The sequence below is a fragment of the Pseudophryne corroboree genome, chromosome 4 (genome assembly GCF_028390025.1).
Source record: "Pseudophryne corroboree isolate aPseCor3 chromosome 4, aPseCor3.hap2, whole genome shotgun sequence".
NCBI classification, from domain to species: Eukaryota; Metazoa; Chordata; class Amphibia; order Anura; family Myobatrachidae; genus Pseudophryne; species Pseudophryne corroboree.
Window position 1 is genome coordinate 435499634 of NC_086447.1, and position 25512 is coordinate 435525145.

At 46.0% G+C, this 25512-nt stretch overlaps 2 protein-coding genes across 6 annotated transcripts in view; one reads left to right on the plus strand and one right to left on the minus strand.

Moving 5' to 3' along the window:
• UBE3D (ubiquitin protein ligase E3D) overlaps positions 1-4704 on the minus strand; it is a 493536-nt gene extending 488832 nt beyond the window's left edge. Inside the window, exon 1 of the mRNA XM_063916895.1 lies at positions 4276-4704. Coding sequence (XP_063772965.1) covers positions 4276-4478 — 203 coding nt within the window. The 5' untranslated portion in view covers positions 4479-4704. The remainder of the gene's footprint in view (positions 1-4275) is intronic.
• Positions 4705-4827: 123 nt separating this feature from the next.
• The window catches only part of DOP1A (DOP1 leucine zipper like protein A), a 241042-nt gene continuing 220357 nt past the window's right edge, over positions 4828-25512 (plus strand). For 2 of the 5 annotated variants that reach the window (XM_063916890.1, XM_063916893.1), the window contains exon 1: positions 4828-5070. The gene's annotated coding sequence lies outside the window, so the exon portion shown is untranslated. Of the gene's footprint in view, positions 5071-5140; positions 5160-5182; positions 5469-25512 lie in introns of those variants that run through there. The other 3 variants (XM_063916894.1, XM_063916892.1, XM_063916891.1) reach the window with 3 other exon arrangements.

Consider the following 25512-nt stretch of genomic DNA (forward strand, 5'->3'; position numbering starts at 1 on the left):
AAAGGGCTCACCAACGTTTCGGTCCTATATTCGGACCTTTCTCAAGGTATTTGCCAGTCAATCAAATGCACAATCAAGAATACAGCAACATCAGTGTTAGCATAAGAGCTCGGCAGTATGTGTCTTTATGTTTTTAACTTTTCACTTAATTATGTCAGTATGTATTCTTTAGGTGAGATTAGTTTTAGATCACAGATTTTTACGGAGCATAATATGTTCTTCACATTATCTATTGTGCACAGCACTGTGTGCCTTTCTGGCATTAGATGTGTCTTTTAAATATTTATGTATTGTTATATCCACGCAAGTGGTCCGATTTGCACAGTTTGCTATATTTATGTATTTTCTTTCTGTTGTCATGGCAACACGTTGCCATGACTACACAGGTTCCCTGCTCGTGTGGGCCCTCCCCGCGGCTGCGTCGCCCGGCAACGGAGCAACGTCATCCGGAAGGGGCGGGTACTGCCGAAACCGGAAGTGCGGGCTCCGGAGGTCGGGACGCCGCTGGCCGTGACGGAGGTGGCCGAGCCAGGAACTGGTAAGGTATTCAAGTTTGTTTTATCACTGTGATCACTTGTATTGCTGTGTCTTGAAGAAGGGAGTACGTCTCCCGAAACGTTACACATTAAAAGCACGTTTTCTACTTTCAAGAAAGTCTCCTGAGTGCCGCCTTCCATTTGCTATATCCAGAGCTATCTTGCTTAAGGAGGGCACCGGAGCAGATTCCCTGCGGGAAAGAGGAGTGCCAGACCAAGGAGAGTGTTATATATATATATATATATATATATATATATATATATAGAATTTTGTTATGCCCGGCACTCCCAATGCAATAAGATTAATCCGGGTGCCCTCCGCAGTAAATAATTTTTCTTCTACTCCATATATATATATATATATATATATATAAATAAATCTTTGATGGGCATCCCTGGTGCGGGACACAGAGTCATAGTGACTCTACCCCCTGGCCGTGGGTGGCACAGACAAGAAGCGCCCCTCCTCAGCTGGTGCCCCTGGCGAATGCCATCCTGGCCAGTGGGTATATGCGCCCCTGGTGTTTTCAACCACAGCCAAATGTGTTTGCAATGCATGACAGTTTAGTGAGAGCCAGTGGAGTGAAAGGAGTGAAGGAATGGATGGCGCAATGCATATATTGTATATTTTGCAAAAGGATACATTTGTTCACTGTATGTTACTAAATTGAATCTAGAGCTAAATGTTGAAATTTGGAATTCCGTTTTTATTAAGAAATCCGATATAGACCTTGTTTAAGGTCAGAAACTACGAGTCCCACAATGCCTGTGAGTTCCGGAAATTAACACTTGTCCGTCACGTCATTTCCGCTTTCACTACCGGCGGAAGCACCTTATTTGGACAGATCGCGATTTCAACAAACTACAAGTCCCATGATGCTCCATGTACAGGAACCGGCTTATGGATAAACGTGGACCATTCTTTAAATTTTTAGTATTGTAAAGTAATAATTATATTGTTATATAAAGCGATCACTTAACAACAAATAGACATCATATTTGTACCGTTTTTTTCTGTTTTCATAGTTTGTGCATGTTTACATAGGGAGTTCAGTAAATGTTGACATCACTTCCTGCTACTCACAGATAGGCTGATAGTCCCATAAATATCTGGGCTATTCACAGTCCAGACATGTCTTGACAAAGGTCCATTGGCCCTCATTCCGAGTTGTTCGCTCGCAAGCTGCTTTTAGCAGCTTTGCACACGCTAAGCCGCCGCCTACTGGGAGTGAATCTTAACTTATCAAAATTGCGAACGAAAGATTCGCAATATTGCAAAAAGACTTCTCTGTGCAGTTTCTGAGTAGCTCGAGACTTACTCTTCCAGTGCGATCAGTTCAGTGCTTGTCGTTCCTGGTTTGACGTCACAAACACACCCAGCGTTCGCCCAGACACTCCTCCGTTTCTCCAGCCACTCCCGCGTTTTTCCCAGAAACGGTAGCGTTTTTTCGCACACTCCCATAAAACGGCCAGTTTCCGCCCAGAAACACCCACTTCCTGTCAATCACATTACGATCACCAGAACGAAGAAAAAACCTCGTAATGCCGTGAGTAAAATACCTAACTGCATAGCAAATTTACTTGGCGCAGTCGCAGTGCGAACATTGCGCATGCGCAGTTAGCGGAAAATCGCTGCGATGCGAAGAAAATTACCGAGCGAACAACTCGGAATGACCACCATTGACCGAAACGCGTCGACATTATCTGGACTGTGAGTAGCTATATTTCGCCTTTTTACACCCTGTTGGAAGGGAAAATGACACAAGACTTTGTCATTGTATTTTTTATATTTTTGCATGCTTTTTTGTACTTTTAAACTTGTTTCTGGATGGAATAAATTGTTTTTATGGACACTTTTACCACTTGGTCCTTTTGGATTATTTGTTTATTTACCGCAGTGTATGCGGAATTATCTTAAAAACATTTCGGTAGAAGTTAATCTCCTAGTCACTAGGTAAACTGGTAAATGATCAAGGTATTTCGGGGGATCTACCACAGTATGCCTGGGACAACATAAAGAAACCTTGATAGGAGTCGATCCCTCAGTTCCAGTATGAGTTGGGGTATGCCCTAATTTTGTGGACCATATATTAAAGATAGGAGTGTTCAAAACACGATCTGTTAGAGTCTTGGGTACGCCTGTCCATAACAGTTGGGTGTGACCTTATCTATTGAAATAGTCGCTTGATGCTTCTACAGCGTTAAAGATACCTTTATGTGCACATTTTCACTTTTTTATTGTGTGAGTGGGGTACGCTAGCTTTAATCAATTCACTATCAGTCACAAAGTGTCCTCTATATATGTACCATTTATAAACAATATTACACATTGAATCTTTTTCCCGCATATGCGAGAAATTAAATTTTCAGATATCATTGGAAGAAACTGTGAACCCTTCTCATCGAATCAATTAAACTATAGACCATCCACGACTCCGATCAGGAACGTATTGTATAAAAATCATCAATGTTATATCTATAACATTGTTAAGCACACTGGACACAGTTTGGTGTCAATTTTTGTTTTTATCTTTGGTTTGTAAATGTGGTGACATTTATTTTGTAACACCAAAAGTGTACGGGCAGCTTTGCACCAGAGACTTGTGCCACATCTATTTAATTTACTACAAAGTCAGGTGTAGTCTGCACGTAAATGACCAAGGGTTCTATGTACTAAGCATTGGAGAGAGATAACGTACCAGTCAATCAGCTCCTGCTGTTTGAAAAATGACAGGAGATGATTGGTTGGTAGGGATGGCCATAGACCATCAATGATTCAAAGTCATCGATAGTCTAAGCATGAGGCCAAATACTTTTTCCATTGATGGAGAACCAAATGGTTTCCCGCCCTCAATGGTATAAAACCATCCAATGTTTTTTTGTTCTATGAGTGCTGGGACACGGAGCATAGCTCAGCCCCATCCCCAGGCTGTGATTGAACCATGGGTGAGTCAGTGAAAGAATGACGGATGACCATCGGTGGGTGTAACTATCGATGACCACCATCAATGGTAAACACACAGTTAGCCACCCCTAGGGATGGCCATCGACCATTGTTGTCAAACATCAATGGCCAATGAGTTTGCTATCGTTGACAAAGAGTCAATGCCATCAATGTTTGAGTAGGACCAATTTTTTTTTTACCCACTTAGCCCCACCCCCTTTTTTCTTTATTGGCCTGTGGCCTGGCCAGCGGTGGTCATTGAGTGTTGCAAAAAAGTACCACTGATGATTTTCACCGAAGGAACCATTAATGGGCAGCCAACCGATGGCAATCCCTATTGGTGGGTAATTTATCTATGTCTGCTTTATCTCTTTCCAATGTTTAGTGCGCAGACCAAATGCATTAGCTTTGCAGTAGGTTTAAGCTTTTATTAGTTAACCCTTGAAGAAGAATGAGAAGCCCTAGTTGTTACTGAACAAGATAAACCAGTAACTTTTATAGGTCCAGTGCAAATTAGACAACTAAAGCAAGCGTCTGGTGAATTGTCTGGATTAGCGCGCAGGTAATAACTCTATCCAGCACAGGTACACGATAAACACTACTTTGCCGTTCACAAAAATGAGGGTATGGTTTGACTCAAAACTTCCAGCAGCATTATGCCTTCCCTCGCATCAGGAAACAAAGGCATGGCACTGCGGTCCTGTCTGAGTTATGCGGGCAAAGAAATGTCATTCTTTGCCAGTAAGCAGAGCACCGGTTTCCACTAAGTATGTAAACATGAGAAACACCATTTACCCCAATATCAGGCTGGCGCTCTGCATGTGCTTCCGGATCTCAAGCCGCACGGTAGAGCCCATGCCCAGGGATGCCTCCGTGCTGTGCCTGCTGCTGCCCGGCGTGTGCAGGAAGCCCTCTGCCCGGCGCTGCGTGCCAGCCATCTGCAGCATGTGCAGCCGCCTCCTCACTGCACTGCTCCCTACAGCGCTCCCTACCGGCATTCACTGCGCTCTGTGGCGTCTTCTCTGTAATAGAGTCACACAGTGGTGCGAGTAGGCTGCAGCTCCCCCCGCCGCCGCCAGAGTGTCCTGTGCCCGCACACAGCCGGCTGCTTCTTCTCCCTGAGGACGGCCGGGTGACTGCTGGGGAAGCCGGGTGCATGCTGTCACCGGGTATATGCTCTCCTCGCAGCTGCAGCAGCACGGCATGTGTGAACGGCAGTGACATCACATACACCCTTATACTGTGCAGGTGTAATGAAATGAATTAAAACAATATGCAGTGCTCTATAGTTTGCGGACGGAGCTTCTAGTTTCTGGTAGCCTATATCCTGGCTGTGTGCACACACGCTGCTGCTTATGCTGCACAGTAACATTATTCACTGAAGCAAAATGAAGCAGCGCCTGTCACACAGCGGCTGACACATGGCTCAGGCAGTACGTTGCCAGTAAGAAAGATGACCGTCTTGCGTAATCGTTTCCTGTCGCAGTCTCAAGATGTCACTCATGCGCCTTCCACCCCTGGCTTGTTTGGTTTCCCGTTGCATGCCGGGAGCTGTCAGCTGGGCAGCGAGCGGCTCTTCGGTCTGTACAGGTGAGAGAGAGAGAGAGACCCCCGGGTGAGAGGAGAGCGAGCGCTGCTGCTGCGCGGGCTACCGGGGACCGCGGGAGGCGGCGGTAATGGTAGCTAGTCACTGTCATTCTCCTGTCGGGTCACTCGGATTGGGCGGCCCGAGTACAGGGTGTAACTATCACAGATCTGCGGGTGTAAAACTCAGACGATCCCAAACAGAGGAGGCGGTGATCCGTCATGCTACATACATGCGCTGATGTCACACCTGGCCACATCCATGCCGGGATAAGTGTGACCTCAGGGACTGGCACCTAGGCTACACACGTGTCATCACACATACACTCTGTAAATGTATTGCAGTCTGAGGCCGGGGGTGGAACACTACACACATCTGGATATACAGCTAACATATAATACAGGTAACATAGCAGAAACCACTTGTTATGTACAATATTTGCTGCTGGGGTTCCTGTGCATGATAGCAGATTACACGGCAGCCACACAGGTAGCCCCATGGTTAGGATTCTTACTGCTTCATCAGGAGATGTGGTAATTATTTGCCAGACTAGGTGTGTACCTTAAGTGACTGGTTACTATAGGTCATCTTCCCTTCTGTCTGCCGAGCCTAGTCTAGTTTGTCATCACTGAGTACACTGGCTGTAAAGACAATATTGAGGTACCATATTATCAGTTTCTGATGCTTTGATGTATGGCTTTGAAAATTAATATAGAGATGGGTCCACATTTATCTTTGCTTCTTTGCTGCGACTAGGCACACCATAGTTTAGTTTATTAAAAAAGCCCTTCATCTATTGTTCTCAGATGCAATACAATACAGAGTACAATACATCAGGGGATTAAGTCATTACAGCAGGGGATTAAGTCTGACTGACCTGGTTTAGTTAATCCTATTAAAGGCCAAGATAAACATGGACCCATCTGTATAGTGGGTGACATAGTTTGTATCTATTCTTTTATTCATTAACAAAAAATATCTATAATCTAGATGCATTGTTCATTGAGTAAAGCAAGGTCTAATGAAATGAAACCTTACCTATACGATATGCACTACCTGTCTTTTTAGTATACATTTTGAATTGTTTCTCAGCTAAGCGTTCTCCTATTTGGTTAACTTGCTTAATTTTTACATGGTTTTATCAGCATTTGTGGGGTATTTTTATTTAGCATAGAAATAGCATAATGTCAACAGCCATAATGTTGACACCCAATTTTAAGCCTAAAGGTGCATACACGCAGTGCAACCTGTGTGGCAGCCGACACTGACTATATTGACACTGGAGGCATGAGCCTCCGATATAGACAGTATTGGCCCTGCTTGCACCCACTATATTTCATTGCGATGCTGATTCCGCGGGACCACGCATTGGCATCGCAAGGTGCATACACATGGTGTGTTATGCACTATATTTACTTCCGATATGGACTAGTATAATCCATATCAGAGGTAAAATCTCACCGTATGTATGCTCCTTTACCCTAATATTTCCATTGTAGACATTTAACCATGTTATCATTATGGTGTTGTCTTTTTTCCTGTTGACATTGCGATTGGCATGAGTGAAATGAGGAACGGGAAGGTCTGAGCACTGGAGAATCCCAACTAGTAAGATAGGTTTTAATATAGGACTATCCACATATCATACATTTCTCATAAGTTTCCATGAAGATAACTCCATGGAGGTGCTCCCTGAGCATGGGTAGTAGTAAGACAGAACTATCCAAGAAAGGATAGGAGAAGAACTCTTACAGGGGCACTCTGCCTATATTGTATTCAGTTGTAAGAAATAACTTTTAATTAGTATACACTGGGAAATATATATATATATATATATATATATATATATATATATATATGTTGACTACTGACTTGAGTCTTCCCCTGGTCCATGCTGCTACAATTTGAAACAAATATTTATATTGCTTACTACTGTATATATTGCTCTAACATAGTGTAACTAGCAGCACAGCCCTGGCTTCCTATGATTGCTTAACCAAATGGTCCACTGTACAAACCCATATTGTTAAGGGGGGGTACACACAGAGATCCGCATTTAAATTCTAATAAATCTGACTAGATTACTTAGAAATTAAGCATGGATCTCTCCGTGTGTATGCCCATAGCGATAAGCTATCGCTGACTCCAGATTTGGCATGCATGCCAAATCTAGTAGATCGCTCACTTCACTGCTCTGTGTGCTGAGCGGTCTGTGCTAGATCGCTCAGCACACATCTCCCCCGCGTGTACGGGGCTATAAGCCTATCGGTGAACTTGAGTCCGTATAATATGCCACACATAACGGCAATTTGATAAATGGAATTCATTGATTACTCTGCGATGGTTATATCAAGTTACTTAAACTTTGATTACACCTGTAAATGTTTTCATTGTTCTCTTTCTCAAGAAAATTGTTTTTGTTTTGATTTATCCATCTTTCTCTAACGTCCTAGTGGATGCTGGGGACTCCGTAAGGACCATGGGGAATATACGGGCTCCGCAGGAGACAGGGCACTCTAAGAAAGAATTAGTACTACTGGTGTGCACTGGCTCCTCCCTCTATGTCCCTCCTCCAGACCTCAGTTAGAATCTGTGCCCGGACAGAGCTGGGTGCACTTTAGTGAGCTCTCCTGAGCTTGCTAATAAGAAAGTATTTTGTTAGGTTTTTTATTTTCAGAGAGATCTGCTGGCAACAGACTCTCTGCTACGTGGGACGGAGGGGAGAGAAGCAAACCTACTAACTGCGGATAGGTCGTGCTTCTTAGGCTACTGGACACCATTAGCTCCAGAGGGATCGAACACAGGAACTCACCCTTGGTCGTCCGATCCCGGAGCCGCGCCGCCGTCCCCCTCGCAGAGCCAGAAGGCAGAAGCGGCGAGAGAAGCAAGAAGACTTCAAAATCGGCGGCAGAAGACTCCTGGCTTCATATGAGGTAGCGCACAGCACTGCAGCTGTGCGCCATTGCTCCCACATTAAACCCGCACACTCCGGTCACTGTAGGGTGCAGGGCGCAGGGGGGGCACCCTGGGCAGCAATTGAGTACCTCCTGGCAAATAGAGCATATATACAGCTGGGCACTGTATATATGCATGAGCCCCCGCCATTATTTTTACACAAAATCGCGGGACAGAAGCCCGCCGCTGAGGGGGCGGGGCTTCTTCCTCAGCACTCACCAGCACTATTTTCTCTCCACAGCTCCGCTGAGAGGAAGCTCCCCAGGCTCTCCCCTGCACAATCACTGTAGAAAGAGGGTAAAAAGAGAGGGGGGGCACATAAATTTAGCGCAAAATCACTAATACAGCAGCTACTGGGTAAACACTAAGTTACTGTGTAATTCCTGGGTTATATAGCGCTGGGGTGTGTGCTGGCATACTCTCTCTCTCTGTCTCTCCAAAAGGCCTTGTGGGGGGTCTGTCCTCAAATAGAGCATCCCCTGTGTGTCTGGTTTGTCGGTACGATTGTGTCGACATGTTTGACGAGGAAGGCTATGTGGAAGCAGAGCAGGTGCAAATGAATGTGGGGTCGCCGCCGACACCTGATTGGATGGATATATGGAAGGTGTTAAATGATAATGTAAACTCCTTGCATAAAAGGTTGGATAAAGCTGAAGCCTTGGGACAGTCAGGGTCTCAACCCATGCCTGATCCTACAGCGCAGAGGCCGCCAGGGTCTCAGAAGCGCCCACTATCCCAGATTGTTGACACAGATATCGACACAGATTCTGACTCCAGTGTCGATGGCGATGATGCAAAGTTGCAGCCTAAAATGGCTAAAGCCATCCGCTACATGATTATAGCAATGAAGTATGTATTGCACATTTCAAAGGTAAACCCTGTCCCTGACAAGAGGGTTTATATGTTTGGGGAAAAAAGGCAAGAAGTGACTTTTCCCCCTTCACATGAGTTAAATGAGTTATGTGAAAAAGCTTGGGATTCTCCTGATAGGAAAGTGCAGATTTCCAAACGGTTACCTATGGCGTATCCTTTCCCGCCAACGGACAGGTTACGCTGGGAATCCTCCCCTAGGGTAGACAAAGCTTTGACACGCTTATCTAAGAAGGTGGCCCTGCCGTCACAGGATACGGCCTCCCTAAAGGATCCTGCAGATAGGAAGCAGGAAGGTATCCTGAAGTCCGTTTATACACATTCAGGTACCCTACTGAGGCCGGCAATTGCGTCGGCCTGGATGTGTAGTGCTGTAGCAGCATGGACAGATACCCTGTCTGAGGAACTTGATACCTTGGACAAGGATACTATATTACTGACCCTGGGGCATATAAAAGACGCTGTCCTATATATGAGGGATGCCCAGAGAGACATTTGCCTACTGGGCTCTAGAATAAATGCAATGTCAATTTCTGCCAGAAGAGTCCTGTGGCCTCTGCAATGGACAGGTGATGCCGACTCAAAAAAGCACATGGAGGTTTTACCTTAAAAGGGTGATGGATTGTTTGGGGACGGTCTCTCGGACCTAGTTTCCACAGCTACGGCTGGGAAGTCAAATTTTGTGCCATATATTCCCTCACAACCTAAGAAAGCACGGTATTACCAAATGCAGTCCTTTCGATCGCAAAGAGGCAAGAAAATCCGAGGTGCGTCTTTTCTTGCCAGAGGCAGGGGTAGAGGAAAGAAGCTGCACAATACAGCTAGTTCCCAGGAACAGAAGTCCTCCCCGGCTTCCACTAAATCCACTGCATGACGCTGGGGCTCCACAGGTGGAGCCAGGAGCGGTGGGGGCGCGTCTCCGAAATTTCAGCCACCAGTGGGTTCGCTCACAGGTGGATCCCTGGGCTATACAGATTGTGTCTCAGGGATACAAGCTGGAATTCGAAATGATGCCCCCTCACCGTTACCTCAAATCGGCCCTGCCAGCTTCTCCCATAGAAAGGGAAGTAGTGTTAGCGGCAATTCACAAATTATATCTCCAGCAGGTGGTGGTACAGGTTCCCCTCCCTCAACAGGGAAGGGGTTACTATTCCACAATGTTTGTGGTTCCGAAACCGGACGGTTCGGTCAGACCCATATTGAATTTAAAATCCCTGAACATTTACCTGAAAAGGTTCAAGTTCAAGATGGAATCGCTCAGGGCAGTTATTGCGAGCCTGGAAGAGGGGGATTTTATGGTGTCTCTGGACATAAAGGATGCTTACCTGCATGTCCCCATTTATCCACCTCATCAGGAGTACCTCAGATTTGTGGTACAGGACTGTCATTACCAATTCCAGACGTTGCCGTTTGGTCTGTCCACGGCACCGAGAATATTTACCAAGGTAATGGCGGAAATGATGGTGCTCCTGCGAAAGCAAGGAGTCTCAATTATCCCATACTTGGACGATCTCCTCATACAGGCGAGGTCCAGAGAGCAGTTGCTGATCAGCGTAGCACACTCTCGGGAGGTGTTACTACAGCACGGCTGGATTCTGAATATTCCAAAGTCGCAGCTGATTCATACGACGAGACTGCCCTTCCTGGGCATGATTCTGGACACAGACCAGAAGAAGGTGTTTCTCCCGGAGGAGAAGGCCCAGGAGCTCGTGACCCTGGTCAGAGACCTCTTAAAACCAAAACAAGTGTCGGTGCATCAATGCACGCGAGTCCTGGGAAAGATGGTGGTGTCATACGAAGCCATTCCCTTCGGCAGGTTCCATGCGAGGACCTTTCAGTGGGATCTGTTGGACAAGTGGTCCGGATCGCATCTTCAGATGCATCTGCGGATCACCCTATCCCCCAGGGCCAGGGTGTCTCTTCTGTGGTGGCTGCAGAGTGCTCACCTTCTCGAGGGCCGCAGGTTCGGCATACAGGACTGGGTCCTGGTGACCACGGATGCAAGTTTCCGAGGGTGGGGGGCAGTCACTCAGGGAAGAAACTTCCAAGGGCTGTGGTCAAGTCAGGAGGCTTGTCTGCACATCAATATCCTGTAACTAAGGGCCATATACAACGCCCTGAGTCAAGCGGAGCCTCTACTTCGCAACCAACCGGTGCTGATTCAGTCAGACAACATCACCGCAGTGGCTCATGTAAACCGCCAGGGCGGCACAAGAAGCAGGGTGGCGATGGCAGAGGCTACCAGAATTCTTAGTTGGGCGGAGAATCACGTGCAAGCACTGTCAGCAGTGTTCATTCCGGGAGTGGACAACTGGGAAGCAGACTTCCTCAGCAGGCACGACCTCCCTCGGGAGAGTGGGGACTTCATCAAGAAGTCTTCACACAGATTACAAATCGATGGGAACTGCCACAGGTAGACATGATGGCATCCCGCCTCAACAAAAAGCTACAAATGTATTGCGCCAGGTCAAGAGACCCTCAGGCGATAGCTGTGGACGCACTAGTAACACCGTGGGTGTTCCAGTCGGTCTATCTGTTTCCTCCTCTTCCTCTCATACCCAAGGTGCTGAGAATCGTAAGAAAAAGAGGAGTGAGAACAATACTCATTGTTCCAGATTGGCCAGGAAGGACTTGGTATCCGGAACTGCAAGAAATGCTCACAGAGGACCCATGGCCTCTGCCTCTCAGACAGGATCTGTTGCAACAGGGGCCCTGTCTGTTCCAAGACATACCGCGGCTGCGTTTGACGGCATGGCGGTTGAACGCCGGATCCTAGCGGAGAAAGGCATTCCGGATTAAGTTATTCCTACGCTGATAAAGGCTAGGAAAGACGTGACAGCAAAACATTATCACCGTATATGGCGGAAATATGTTGCTTGGTGTGAGGCCAGGAAGGCCCCTACAGAGGAATTCCAGCTGGGCCGTTTCCTTCACTTCCTACAGTCTGGAGTGACTATGAACTTAAAATTAGGGTCCATCAAGGTCCAGATTTCGGCCCTATCCATTTTCTTTCAAAAGGAACTGGCTTCTCTTCCTGAAGTTCAGACGTTTGTAAAGGGAGTGCTGCATATTCAGCCCCCTTTTGTGCCTCCAGTGGCACCTTGGGATCTTAACGTGGTGTTGAGTTTCCGGAAATCTCACTGTTTTGAGCCATTGGGATCTTAACGTGGTGTTGAGTTTCCGGAAATCTCACTGTTTTGAGCCACTTAAAACCGTGGAGTTAAAATATCTCACGTTGAAGGTGGTCATGCTATTAGCCTTGGCTTCAGCTAGGCGTGTGTCAGAATTGGCGGCTTTGTCACATAAAAGCCCCTATCTGGTTTTCCATATGGACAGAGCAGAATTGCAGACTCGTCCGCAATTTCTGCCAAAAGTGGTGTCATCTTTTCATATGAACCAACCTATTGTGGTGCCTGTGGCTACTCGTGACTTGGAGGATTCCGAGTTACTAGATGTAGTTAGGGCTTTGAAAGTTTATGTAGCCAGAACGGCTAGAGTCAGGAAAACTGAGTCGCTGTTTATCCTGTATGCATCCAACAAGCTGGGTGCTCCTGCTTCAAAGCAAACTATTGCTCGCTGGATCTGTAACACAATTCAGCAGGCTCATTCTGCGGCTGGGTTGCCGCTTCCAAAATCAGTTAAAGCCCACTCCACAAGGAAGGTGGGCTCTTCTTGGGCGGCTGCCCGAGGGGTCTCGGCATTACAGCTTTGCCGAGCGGCTACTTGGTCAGGTTCAAACACCTTTGCAAAGTTCTACAAGTTTGATACCCTGGCTGAGGAGGACCTTGTGTTTGCTCATTCGGTGCTGCAGAGTCATCCGCACTCTCCCGCCCGTTTGGGAGTGACAATGCTAAATTCCCTTGTCGTATAAACAACCCTTTATGAAGTCTAAGAACACTGTACGCTGTTTACTTAAGAAGTACCGTAATGGTACGCTAGTTGCGTAACGATCGCTCAGCCGTAGGCGAGACGCTCAAGCGTCACGTTCGCTCACGGCCCAGTGATCACAGGACACGTTATTGGCTATGACTAGAGTAATGATTCGCTATGGCGTAGCGGACGCTCGAGACCACGAGGAGATCACCAGCGGCGCAGACGCTCACAACGCTATACCTTTATGTCTAAACCTTATACCAATAAAATTCACAGAATACCTTAATGTGAGTACAGGGTGTAAGTGCAACCTTGTGTAACCTGACTAACTATAAAGCTGCTTGAGCGTCACCGACGCTCAAGTGAACACTTAACACTATAGGAAATACACAGATACTGGTTTAGGGTCCAAAGCCTATTAACTGTATTATATCTAATATACTCGTAAAAGGGGATAACAGTACAAATGATACACTACAATATAACAGAGACTTCCTAACCAAAATACAATACTATCTAATATAATACAATACTAGTCTAGGGGAGATGTGAGAGAAAAGAGAAAGGAGAGAGAGAGAGAGAGAGAGAGAGAGACGGAGAGAGAGAGATTGACTCACAGTAAGACAATATGATTACGGAGAGAAACTTACGCACAAGGGTAAACGATCGCATGCGCCTGGACATCCAGCACCCGATTTTCAGCAATGAGAACCGTTGAAGAGTGAGAGCTGGATGTGGTCGGCCTGCCTATTTATGCCCCACACACAATGCAATCTTACAGTCCCTACAATCCCATTGTCCATTGGACGTCGGAATTCGGCCCTGCATCATAACAAAAGGTCATAGGTTGATTCATACAGGTGGGCTGTGACGATTTCAAACAGCTCAGGTGGGTGGGGAACTAGGTTTCCCGCCGCATACCTGAGTATGAGTAAATAGTAGAAATGGACATAAACTTCTTATGTCCATAACTATTCGCACGAGCGATTAATACGCTCCAAACCAACACCGGAATATTGCTAATTAAATACTCTTCCGATGGGTACCAAACACTGCTGTATGACTCTTGTTAGACCCTTCGTATAACACAAAGAGGGATTCCTCAGCTCAGGGACATTCTATATTAACCAAACTTTCAGAAACTATCAAAGGGATCATGATCTACAAACTACATTAATTATGAAAATATGTAACGAATGAGTCGCACGCTACGACTACATAAACTCTACCGTAAATACGCATACCGTGCGCCCGCGGGTGCACGCTATTGCGGGTATGCGCCTTCACGGGAGAGCGTACGCATGCGCAGCACGGACCAGTGTGCGGTGCAAATATGGCAACGTGCATAGAGACATTTTTCTGACTTTGACAGTCCACCCTTTGGCAGTCAATAATAACTGCCACCTTCTAAAATATTTAAGGAGAAAAATGTAAGTCAGGGGTTAATTGATTTCCATGGTGGGGTAAGGAAGAAGAGAGGAGTAGGTGTGAAAAGGGTATGACCTAGTGAGAAAGTAGAAGCATGTGTGTATGAGCCCATGTTTGGAGGGTCATGTATCATCGTGCCGTACGTGTTGTAAATCAAGCTTCGAGGTATTGCGAAGTATACATTTGAATTCCTTCTTATCCTGTGGTACAGGTCTGTGGATGGGCTGTCAAACTTTACCGAGCTCTTTTCGGATTTTGAACAAAATGGGGAGCACATTTTAGTTGATGATACATGAATGGGGGAAGTATGTGGTTGCTGATATCTGAGCCTGTATTCCCTATCGACTATGTGTGTCATTACCTGAGGGTTGTAGAAATGAAGAAAAGACATAATTACGGTAAATGCGGTGGTATTCTATGTCAGGGAAATGTACATCTGTCGTTGAAGTTGTGTTCGGTATCTGTTGAGAGTCGTCTTCTTTGCGCTGTATTGCTCCTTGGGCATGAGCAAATAGCTTTGTCAGAGCCATCGGATTTACAAAAAAATGTTGGGCTAGCGTGAGTTTAAAAGTACTAGGGAAACTGGGGATCCATGGCAAAGTTCATCAAGTGTCCATTTCTTAAGTGGTCAAAATCCTTCTTTGGTGCTTGTCTGCTGCCTGTATAGCGTCTCGTCAACTTCCTCGTCCAAGGGGGTCTTTGTATCTACAGCGGCAAGGGTGAGATTGTGTTTTCGACGAAATTCCCACTTCAATTGGAGAATATCGTCCATCTTTTGGTCTATGACTTCTACCGGATCCTCGGTGCTATTTGTGATATACGTGCAACACTTTTTGCAGTGGGATGAATGGACCCAAGTCTCTCTCTCGGCAACCTTCAATGCTGTGGTGCTAGTCAATAAAACCTGGTATGGTCCTTCCCATCTATCAATAAGACAACCTGAGCGTAGAAAATTTCGTATCATTACATAATCCCCAGGTTCAATGTCATGACAATTACTATCTGGTAAATCAGGAATCACCAACTTCAGATTATCATTTTGATTCCTCAACTGCTTACTCATGTTAATCAAGTACTTTACAGTTACTTCATTGTTACATTTCAAATCATCCTGAGGGTTAATCATGACATGCGGTTGTCGACCAAACAAGATTTCAAAAGGAGACAGATTAAGAGGGGACCTGGGAGTGGTTCTGATGCTATACAAAACAATGGGTAAAGCTTCTGGCCACGTCAATCCTGTCTCTGCCATTACTTTACTCAATTTATTTTTAATAGTGCTGTTCACTCTTTCGACCTTCGCACTCGCCTGTGGACGGTACGGAGTGTGCAGCTTGCTATCAATACCCATTAATTTACACATTCCTTGAAAGACATCACCTGTAAAATGGGTATCCCTATCACTTTCAATGATTCTAGGGATACCATATCTACATACAAATTCCTGCACAATTTTCTTAGCTGTAAACATAGCGGTATTTGTAGCTGCTGGGAAAGCTTCGACCCAATTCGAGAAAACATCTATACAAACAAGTACATATTTCAAATTTCGACATGGGGGTAATTGAATGAAGTCGATTTGTATTACCTGGAAAGGGCCGCCGGCAGGTGGGATATGGGATGGTTCTGTAGGTATTGCCTTTCCAATATTCTTTCTCAGACAGGTAAGGCATGACATTGCTCTTTTACTCGCATGAGAGGAGAATCCTGGGGCGCACCAGTATGCTCTTACCAATTTGCACATCCCCTCCTTGCCTAAATGAGTCAGCCCATGAGCTGCTTCAGCCAGACATGGAAGGTATGCCCTGGGGGCCACTGGTTTACCATGTCCATCCGTCCAGAGCCCTGAGGACTCCTGGCCATATCCCTTTGCCTTCCAGACTGCTCTTTCCTGTGTGGAACACAAATTCTGCATCTCACACAACTTTTGTGTGTTGATGGTATTAAATACCATCAGTTGTGTGGTGTATGTCTGTATGGGGGTAGCAGCTGCAAGCTTTGCGGCTTCGTCTGCTCGGCTGTTACCAAGGGATACTGGGTCTTGGCTATATGTATGTGCTTTACATTTGATAACAGCCACTCTGTCGGGTTCCTGTATCGCTGTTAGAAGCCTTTTTATATATCCTGCATGCGCTATCGGTGTACCAGCTGCCGTCATGAAATTTCTGAGGCGCCATAGGGCTCCGAAATCATGTACTACCCCGAAGGCGTATCTAGAGTCGGTGTAGATATTGGCTGACTTACCCTTAGCCAATTCACATGCTCTGGTTAGGGCGACCAGTTCAGCAACCTGGGCTGAGTGAGGTGGGCCTAGCGGTTCCGCTTCTATGGTGTCTTGGTCATCTACGACTGCGTATCCAGTACACAAGTCTCCCGAGTCTGACTGTCTATGACAACTACCGTCAGTGTAGAACGTGAGTTCTGCATCTTCCAGTGGATTGTCACTGATGTCAGGCCTTGCGGTAAAATTTTGGGTCAAATATTCCATACAATCATGTGCATCTTCCTTTGCATTAAATCCTCCTTCCCCATCACTCTCACCTTCCACCCTTTGTGCCTGACCAGGCACACCTGGGAGAAAAGTTGCAGGATTTAATGCGCTGCATCTCCTTATGGTGATGTTTACTGGGGCCATTAATGCCAATTCCCATCTTGTAAACCTTGCTGATGAGACGTGTCTGGTTTGGGCAGAATTCAATAAGGCAGATACCGCATGCGGTGTATGGATTGTGAGGTTGTGGCCTAGCACGACATCTTCGCTTTTCGTCACTAGCAATGCTATCGCCGCAACGCTACGCAAGCATGTGGGGAGAGATCGCGCTACCGTGTCTAGCTGGGCGCTGTAGTATGCGACTGGCCTGCTGGCGTCACCGTGTTTTTGGGTTAGTACACCTGCTGCGCACCCAGCACTTTCTGTTCCGTATAGTTCAAAGGGTTTCCCATAGTCTGGCATACCTAGTGCTGGTGCCTGCGTTAGGCACTGTTTGAGTCTCTCAAATGCTGTTTCGGATTCGTCTGTATGCAAAATCCGATCAGGTTTGTTTGAAGAGACCATTTCCTGCAAAGGTAACGCCAATATGGAAAACCCTGGGATCCAATTACGGCAATACCCACACATTCCTAAAAACGTCCTGATCTGTTGCTGGGTTTGTGGCAGTGTCATGTCTCTAATGGCTTGGATTCTATCAGCGGTCAGGTGTCTCAGTCCTTGTGTTAGACAGTGTCCCAAATATTTTACCCTAGTTTGGCATAATTGTAACTTGTCTTTGGAAACCTTGTGACCTGTGTCTGAAAGATGAAACAGGAGCTGTTTCGTATCCTTCAGAGATGCTTCCAGTGAATCTGAACACAGTAATAAATCGTCCACATACTGTATCAATACTGATCCACTGTCTGGTTGGAAAGACTGTAAACAATCATGCAAAGCCTGAGAAAATATACTTGGACTATCTATGAAACCTTGGGGTAACCGAGTCCACGTGTATTGGACTCCTCTATATGTGAATGCAAACAAATATTGGCTGTCAGGGTGCAGAGGTACCGAAAAGAAAGCGGAGCAGAGGTCAATAACAGTGAAAAATTTGGCAGTGGGAGGAATTTGCATTAGGATGACAGCTGGATTAGGCACTACGGGGAACTGACTCTCAATTATTTTGTTAATCCCCCTTAGATCCTGCACTAGCCTGTAACCCCTCCCCCCACTCTTTTTAACAGGGAAGATGGGACTATTTGCTGTGCTGGACGTTCTTACTAGAATGCCCTGTTGTAGCAAGCGCTCTATTACGGGAAAAACTCCTAACTCCACCTCTGGCTTCAGAGGATACTGTGGGATTTTTGGAGCTATCCTACCATCTTTTACTTGTACAATTACTGGAGCTACGTTTGCCATTAATCCAGTGTCCTGTCCATCTTTTGTCCAAAGTGACTCTGGTATCTGAGATGTCATCTCTTCTACTTGGGATGGATTCCTATTTGTCATAATTGAATGTGACATTAATTTTGATGGGGAGTCTAACATGTCTCGTACCTCCTGAGCGTGATTCTCAGGAATGTCCAAGAATACACCTTCAGGAGTACAATAAATGACGCAACCCATTTTACATAGTAAGTCTCTACCCAGGAGATTAGTTGGTGCCGATGCAGCCAGCAAAAAGGAATGCTTGGTATGCAAAGGCCCTATTGTAATCTCGGCTGGTTTGCTAACAGGGTAGTGCTGGACTACTCCTGTTACTCCCATGGCTGGAATTGTCCTACCAGTGGTTCTCATGCCCACTGTCGAATTTATCACTGACTTTGCCGCCCCTGTGTCTACAAGAAAGTTTAAAGTTTTACCAGCTACATTGATTGCAATCTCTGGTTCGCTTCCAAGACTAGCAATCAACTTAACTGGGTGCAGATTACAGGTATGGCCACACCCCTATTGGGTATGTTGACCTCCCTGAATCCCGCTGGCAGCGACTACTTGTGAGGGGGTTAGCTGGGAACTACCAGAGGCATGCCAATCTCTGTTCGGGGGATATCTTTTTGTTTCCCCTGTATGTGGCTCAAAACTCCGCCTCTGTGGACCCTGCTCCCAATGTCGTGTGTCGTGTCGTTGTCTAGGAGGTTGAAAAGATCTTTGTACACTCTTTGTTCTACATTCTCGTGCATAGTGTCCCGGTCTGTTACAAGAAAAACATGTCATTACACTTGCCTTACCCACAGGATTCGGTGGTACATACGCAGGCTGCCTTGTGGTCAGCGCCTGTATACTTACGGACATCAACTTATCACTTTGCGACTCCCTGTGCCTAGTGATGTTTCTGTCGTGATCAATAGCAGCCTCTCTCAATGTGGACACTGACAGACCTCGCCAACATGGTTGTGTGGTCTGTACCCTAGCTTTTAATGTTTCTTTCAAACCATCCATCAGTACAGATACTGCTACTTCTCGATGGTTTGGGTTGGTCTTAATGTCTTCTATACCAGTGTACTTTGCCATTTCTAATAGTGCCCGGTGAAAATATTCTGTTGCCGTTTCGGACTCCTTTTGCTTAATGGAGAATATTTTATTCCATTTAACAACGGCTGGGAAATACTCTTTTAGCTGTAAATTTATCCTTTTTACATTATCCTTGTTGTACACGTCTGTAAGCGGTACATCTTTATCCAATGCACAGTCAGCTAAGAATTGAGTTGCGTCGACATTGGAAGGTAAACAAGCTCTTAGCAGTATCTGCCAATCCTTGTTGTTGGGTTCTACAGTGTTACCTAGATCCCTGATGTATTTTTGGCTAGCAACTAAGTCTTTCCTGGGGTCAGGAAATTCGGACACTATTGTTCTTAATTCCATTCGGGAAAATGGAGTGTACATGGCAATGTTCCTTATGGGAGTGGCTCCAGACACATCTGTTTTTCCATTGGGAACTGCTATTACCCTTACAGGAGCAATTCTAACAGCCTCATTCTGCGTAGATTCTACAACTTGTGGTACAATTGTTTCAGTGTAGTGCATGGTGCCGTACTTACCCGTTGACACGACCTCACCTATCCCTCCGCTAGGGGCTTTCACTAATCTCGTGGGTGTCGCTGTGCCTACTGTGGTCTCTGCTATGGTGGCCGCAAGAGAGAGAGCTGAAATTGTTGCTGAATCTTCTTCTTGATCACACTCCTGAGGAAGGTTCAAAACAGGGTACAACTTGCACGGGTTAATAATAGCATGAGTTACTTGGTTAACATCATTTACATTTACAGGGTTACTAAGTGTTTGTGTTTTACAACCCAGTGCGTTTCTCTCCGCAATCAACTTCTCTCCTGCAATGTATGGTGGAGGAGGAGCTGTGGCTATCAGCTTCCTGACTGCCCCAGATCCTGCCGCCAGAGCCAAACCTCTCTGTATCTCACCTTCCTGGTGCCATAACTGTAAATAATCATGATGCTGAATTCGTCTCTTTGTTGATTTTACGAGACATATCCTCCTCCTTAAATTTTGTAACACGTCTGGACTGAAGCTACCTATTCTTGGGAATTTGTCCCTGTCTTGTACAGTCATTCTCTCCCATTCATCACATAAAACCTCTGTGTGACTTCCGTATTTTTCACACATGATGTACCTTGCCGACCCAACGGGTCGGTTCTCTGAATCAACCCGAACCGAGGTTGATCGCCCCCTACCTGAACAACTGGCCCCCATAATCTGCAGGTGTTGCTTATTCCTCCTTGGATCTTTATATCAAGGTTTTCAGCGAACCCTTACAGCAAACCAAATTATTCAAAAATAGGCCGGCGGTGGCGGTTTACCGAGTACCCCACTCACTCGCCCACCTCGACCAATACGACCTGATCACACCGACGTGGTGCTGGCGTACTCGATACAGGGCCCTACCAAAAGAACCTTCGGTTTACTGGAACATATGAGGGTTACCCGCAGGACACTTACTCTTTCCAGTAAAGGTGGGGTCGTTAGATAGTTCCTGAGTGACCAGCGAACTTCCCTTTAAAAATAAAAAATTACACAAATCACGTCAGAATGTACAAATAGCGTTTGTGACCACTTTACTCTAATGGTATTAGGTCAGATTACTAACTACTGCACACAATTACGTGCGGTCCAATCGTTCAGTACATAAGCACTACCTGTTATGTACTGAGAGATTTAATGGAATCGATGTTTCCGGCCGCGATTCCTTCAGCAAGAGCTTATGGCCTATATGGGTTCTGCACCAACACCCCAGGCGTTGTGCCTCTTGTACCTTTATAGTGGACCTCTTTGTCTATTTTACCTGTTACCTTATGACCTCCTGGTCTGTTACCGTCTGTTAATGACCTCCTGGTCTGTTACCTTATGACCTCCTGGTCTGTTACCTTATGGTCCGCTATACTCTAATGCTCAAATATTATTTAACCAAGGATGCCTCCCTAGCCACCGTATATGTCACTTACACGTGTGTCCCTTGACGAGTACCCGACTTTCCTTTTGGTTCAACCTCTAAGTTATATAAACTTATGTGATAAAAACACACTCACTCAACACATGTACACTTTGTTTCTATATCTATTTCTGCGCAGAAATTGTCTTCAGTCCAACTGTGTTACCAATTAGGAGCAGGATCTGTTAAACTAAATTTCAGATTTTTTTTTTTCAAAAATAGATTTGCGTTATTTACCGCGTCGCGTTATTTACCGCTGTGCGTTACTTATCGCCTTTGCGCTAATTCAACTTTTCGTGACTTGAGCTACGTGGGCGTAACCAGACGCTACGTTGCGTAATGTACGCTGCGTGCGTCTGCCGTTTGGATTGCGTACGCAAGTCTTTTGTTAGGGACACGTGTACGCAAAACAAAGATCCACCGTAACACAATTTCTACCTTTATCAATGTAGATGATCCCTGATCATCTACCGCACACCACACTGACTGCCTTATCTCCCAGACAAGCCGTGTGTTGGTCTATACTTTAACTATTACCTCTACTATGAAATAACAGCAAATCTCTTTTAGCACTTTCTATCAACTATAAAACTTGGCAAACAGGAATAGTGATATACGAAATTTGAAAAAGAAATGCAGATAAATGTATGCGTGCGTGTATACGCAAGACAGAAGAGAAAATAAAACAGTTTTAAAAGACACAAGCGTTTTGTTCGTACTTCCGGTTCCCGGATTCCTTCAGCACTCTTTATCTAAGCGAAGCAGACGCTTATCCCGTCAGCACTGCGAGACAACCTCCCACCCTTTGCTGGGGGGATAATGTCCGCTGATCTACCTAGTGCAGATATGAGAAGGATAGGACGAGTCCCCAATTGACAATGCTAAATTCCCTTGTCGTATAAACAACCCTTTATGAAGTCTAAGAACACTGTACGCTGTTTACTTAAGAAGTACCGTAATGGTACGCTAGTTGCGTAACGATCGCTCAGCCGTAGGCGAGACGCTCAAGCGTCACGTTCGCTCACGGCCCAGTGATCACAGGACACGTTATTGGCTATGACTAGAGTAATGATTCGCTATGGCGTAGCGGACGCTCGAGACCACGAGGAGATCACCAGCGGCGCAGACGCTCACAACGCTATACCTTTATGTCTAAACCTTATACCAATAAAATTCACAGAATACCTTAATGTGAGTACAGGGTGTAAGTGCAACCTTGTGTAACCTGACTAACTATAAAGCTGCTTGAGCGTCACCGACGCTCAAGTGAACACTTAACACTATAGGAAATACACAGATACTGGTTTAGGGTCCAAAGCCTATTAACTGTATTATATCTAATATACTCGTAAAAGGGGATAACAGTACAAATGATACACTACAATATAACAGAGACTTCCTAACCAAAATACAATACTATCTAATACAATACAATACTAGTCTAGGGGAGATGTGAGAGAAAAGAGAAAGGAGAGAGAGAGAGAGAGAGAGAGACGGAGAGAGAGAGATTGACTCACAGTAAGACAATATGATTACGGAGAGAAACTTACGCACAAGGGTAAACGATCGCATGCGCCTGGACATCCAGCACCCGATTTTCAGCAATGAGAACCGTTGAAGAGTGAGAGCTGGATGTGGTCGGCCTGCCTATTTATGCCCCACACACAATGCAATCTTACAGTCCCTACAATCCCATTGTCCATTGGACGTCGGAATTCGGCCCTGCATCATAACAAAAGGTCATAGGTTGATTCATACAGGTGGGCTGTGACGATTTCAAACAGCTCAGGTGGGTGGGGAACTAGGTTTCCCGCCGCATACCTGAGTATGAGTAAATAGTAGAAATGGACATAAACTTCTTATGTCCATAACTATTCGCACGAGCGATTAATACGCTCCAAACCAACACCGGAATATTGCTAATTAAATACTCTTCCGATGGGTACCAAACACTGCTGTATGACTCTTGTTAGACCCTTCGTATAACACAAAGAGGGATTCCTCAGCTCAGGGACATTCTATATTAACCAAACTTTCAGAAACTATCAAAGGGATCATGATCTACAAACTACATTAATTATGAAAATATGTAACGAATGAGTCGCACGCTACGACTACATAAACTCTACCGTAAATACGCATACCGTGCGCCCGCGGGTGCACGCTATTGCGGGTATGCGCCTTCACGGGAGAGCGTACGCATGCGCAGCACGGACCAGTGTGCGGTGCAAATATGGCAACGTGCATAGAGACATTTTTCTGACTTTGACAGGAGCTTTGGTATAATCCCCATGGTCCTTACGGAGTCCCCAGCATCCACTAGGACGTTAGAGAAAATAAGATTTTACTCACCGGTAAATCTATTTCTCGTAGTCCGTAGTGGATGCTGGGCGCCCGTCCCAAGTGCGGACTTTCTGCAATACTTGTATATAGTTATTGCTTAAATAAGGGTTATGTTATGTTTGCATCAGGTTGTCTGATGCTCTGTTGTTGTTCATACTGTTAACTGGGTAAGTGTATCACGAGTTATACGGTGTGATTGGTGTGGCTGGTATGAGTCTTACCCTGGATTCCAAAATCCTTTCCTTGTACTGTCAGCTCTTCCGGGCACAGTTTCTTTAACTGAGGTCTGGAGGAGGGACATAGAGGGAGGAGCGAGTGCACACCAGTAGACCTAATTCTTTCATAGAGTGCCCTGTCTCCTGCGGAGCCCGTCTATTCCCCATGGTCCTTACGGAGTCCCCAGCATCCACTACGGACTACGAGAAATAGATTTACCGGTGAGTAAAATATTATTTCTCTGACGTCCTAAGTGGATGCTGGGACTCCGTAAGGACCATGGGGAATAGCGGCTCCGCAGGAGACTGGGCACAACTAAAAGAAAGCTTTTGGTCTAACTGGTGTGCACTGGCTCCTCCCACTATGACCCTCCTCCAGACCTCAGTTAGAATCTTGTGCCCGGCTGAGCTGGATGCACACTAGGGGCTCTCCTGAGCTCCTAGAAAAGAAAGTATATTTTAGGTTTTTTATTTTCAGTGAGATCTGCTGGCAACAGACTCACTGCTGCGAGGGACTAAGGGGAGAAGAAGCGAACCTACCTGCTTGCAGCTAGCTTGGGCTTCTTAGGCTACTGGACACCATTAGCTCCAGAGGGATCGAACACAGGGCCCGACCTCGATCATCCGGTTCCGGAGCCGCGCCGCCGTCCCCCTTACAGAGCCAGAAGCATGAAGATGGTCCGGAAAATCGGCGGCAGAAGACTTCGGTCTTCAACAAGGTAGCGCACAGCACTGCAGCTGTGCGCCATTGCTCCTCATGCACACCTCACACTCCGGTCACTGATGGGTGCAGGGCGCTAGGGGGGGGGGGCGCCCTGAGCAGCAATATTTAATACCTTGGCTGGCAAAAAATCACAATATATAGTCCCAGAGGCTATATATGTGAAAAATACCCCTGCCAGAATCCATAAAAAAGCGGGAGAAAGTCAGCCGAAAAAGGGGCGGGGCTATCTCCCTCAGCACACTGGCGCCATTTTTCCCTCACAGCTCCGCTGGAAGGATCGCTCCCTGGCTCTCCCCTGCAGTTTCAAGCTACAAAAGGGTAAAAAAGAGAGAAGGGGCACTAAATTTAGGCGCAGCAGTATATATATAAGCAGCTATAAGGGAAAATCACTCAGTTATAGTGTTAATCCCTGTGTTATATAGCGCTCTGGTGTGTGCTGGCATACTCTCTCTCTGTCTCCCCAAAGGGCTTTGTGGGGTCCTGTCCTCTGTCAGAGCATTCCCTGAGTGTGTGCGGTGTGTCGGTACGGCTGTGTCGACATGTTTGATGAGGAGGCTTATGTGGAGGCGGAGCAGATGCCTATAAATGTGATGTCACCCCCTGCGGGGCCGACACCTGAGTGGATGGTTATGTGGAAGGAATTACGTGACCGTGTCGACTCCTTACATAAAAGGTTTGACGACATACCAAATATGGGACAGCCGGCTTCTCAGCCTGTGCCTGCCCAGGCGTCTCAAAAGCCATCAGGGGCTCTAAAACGCCCGCTACCTCAGATGGCAGACACAGATGTCAACACGGATACTGACTCCAGTGTCGACGACGATGAGACTAATATAACTTCCAATAGGGCCACACGTTACATGATTGAGGCTATGAAAAATGTGTTGCACATTTCTGATGTTACCCCAGGTACCACAAAAAGGGTATTATGTTTGGAGAGAAAAAACTACCAGTAGTTTTTCCTCCATCTGAGGAATTAAATGAAGTGTGTGAAGAAGCGTGGGCTTCCCCCGATAAGAAACTGGTAATTTCTAAAAGGTTACTAATGACGTACCCTTTCCCGCCAGAGGATAGGTCACGTTGGGAAACATCCCCTAGGGTGGATAAAGCACTCACACGCTTGTCAAAGAA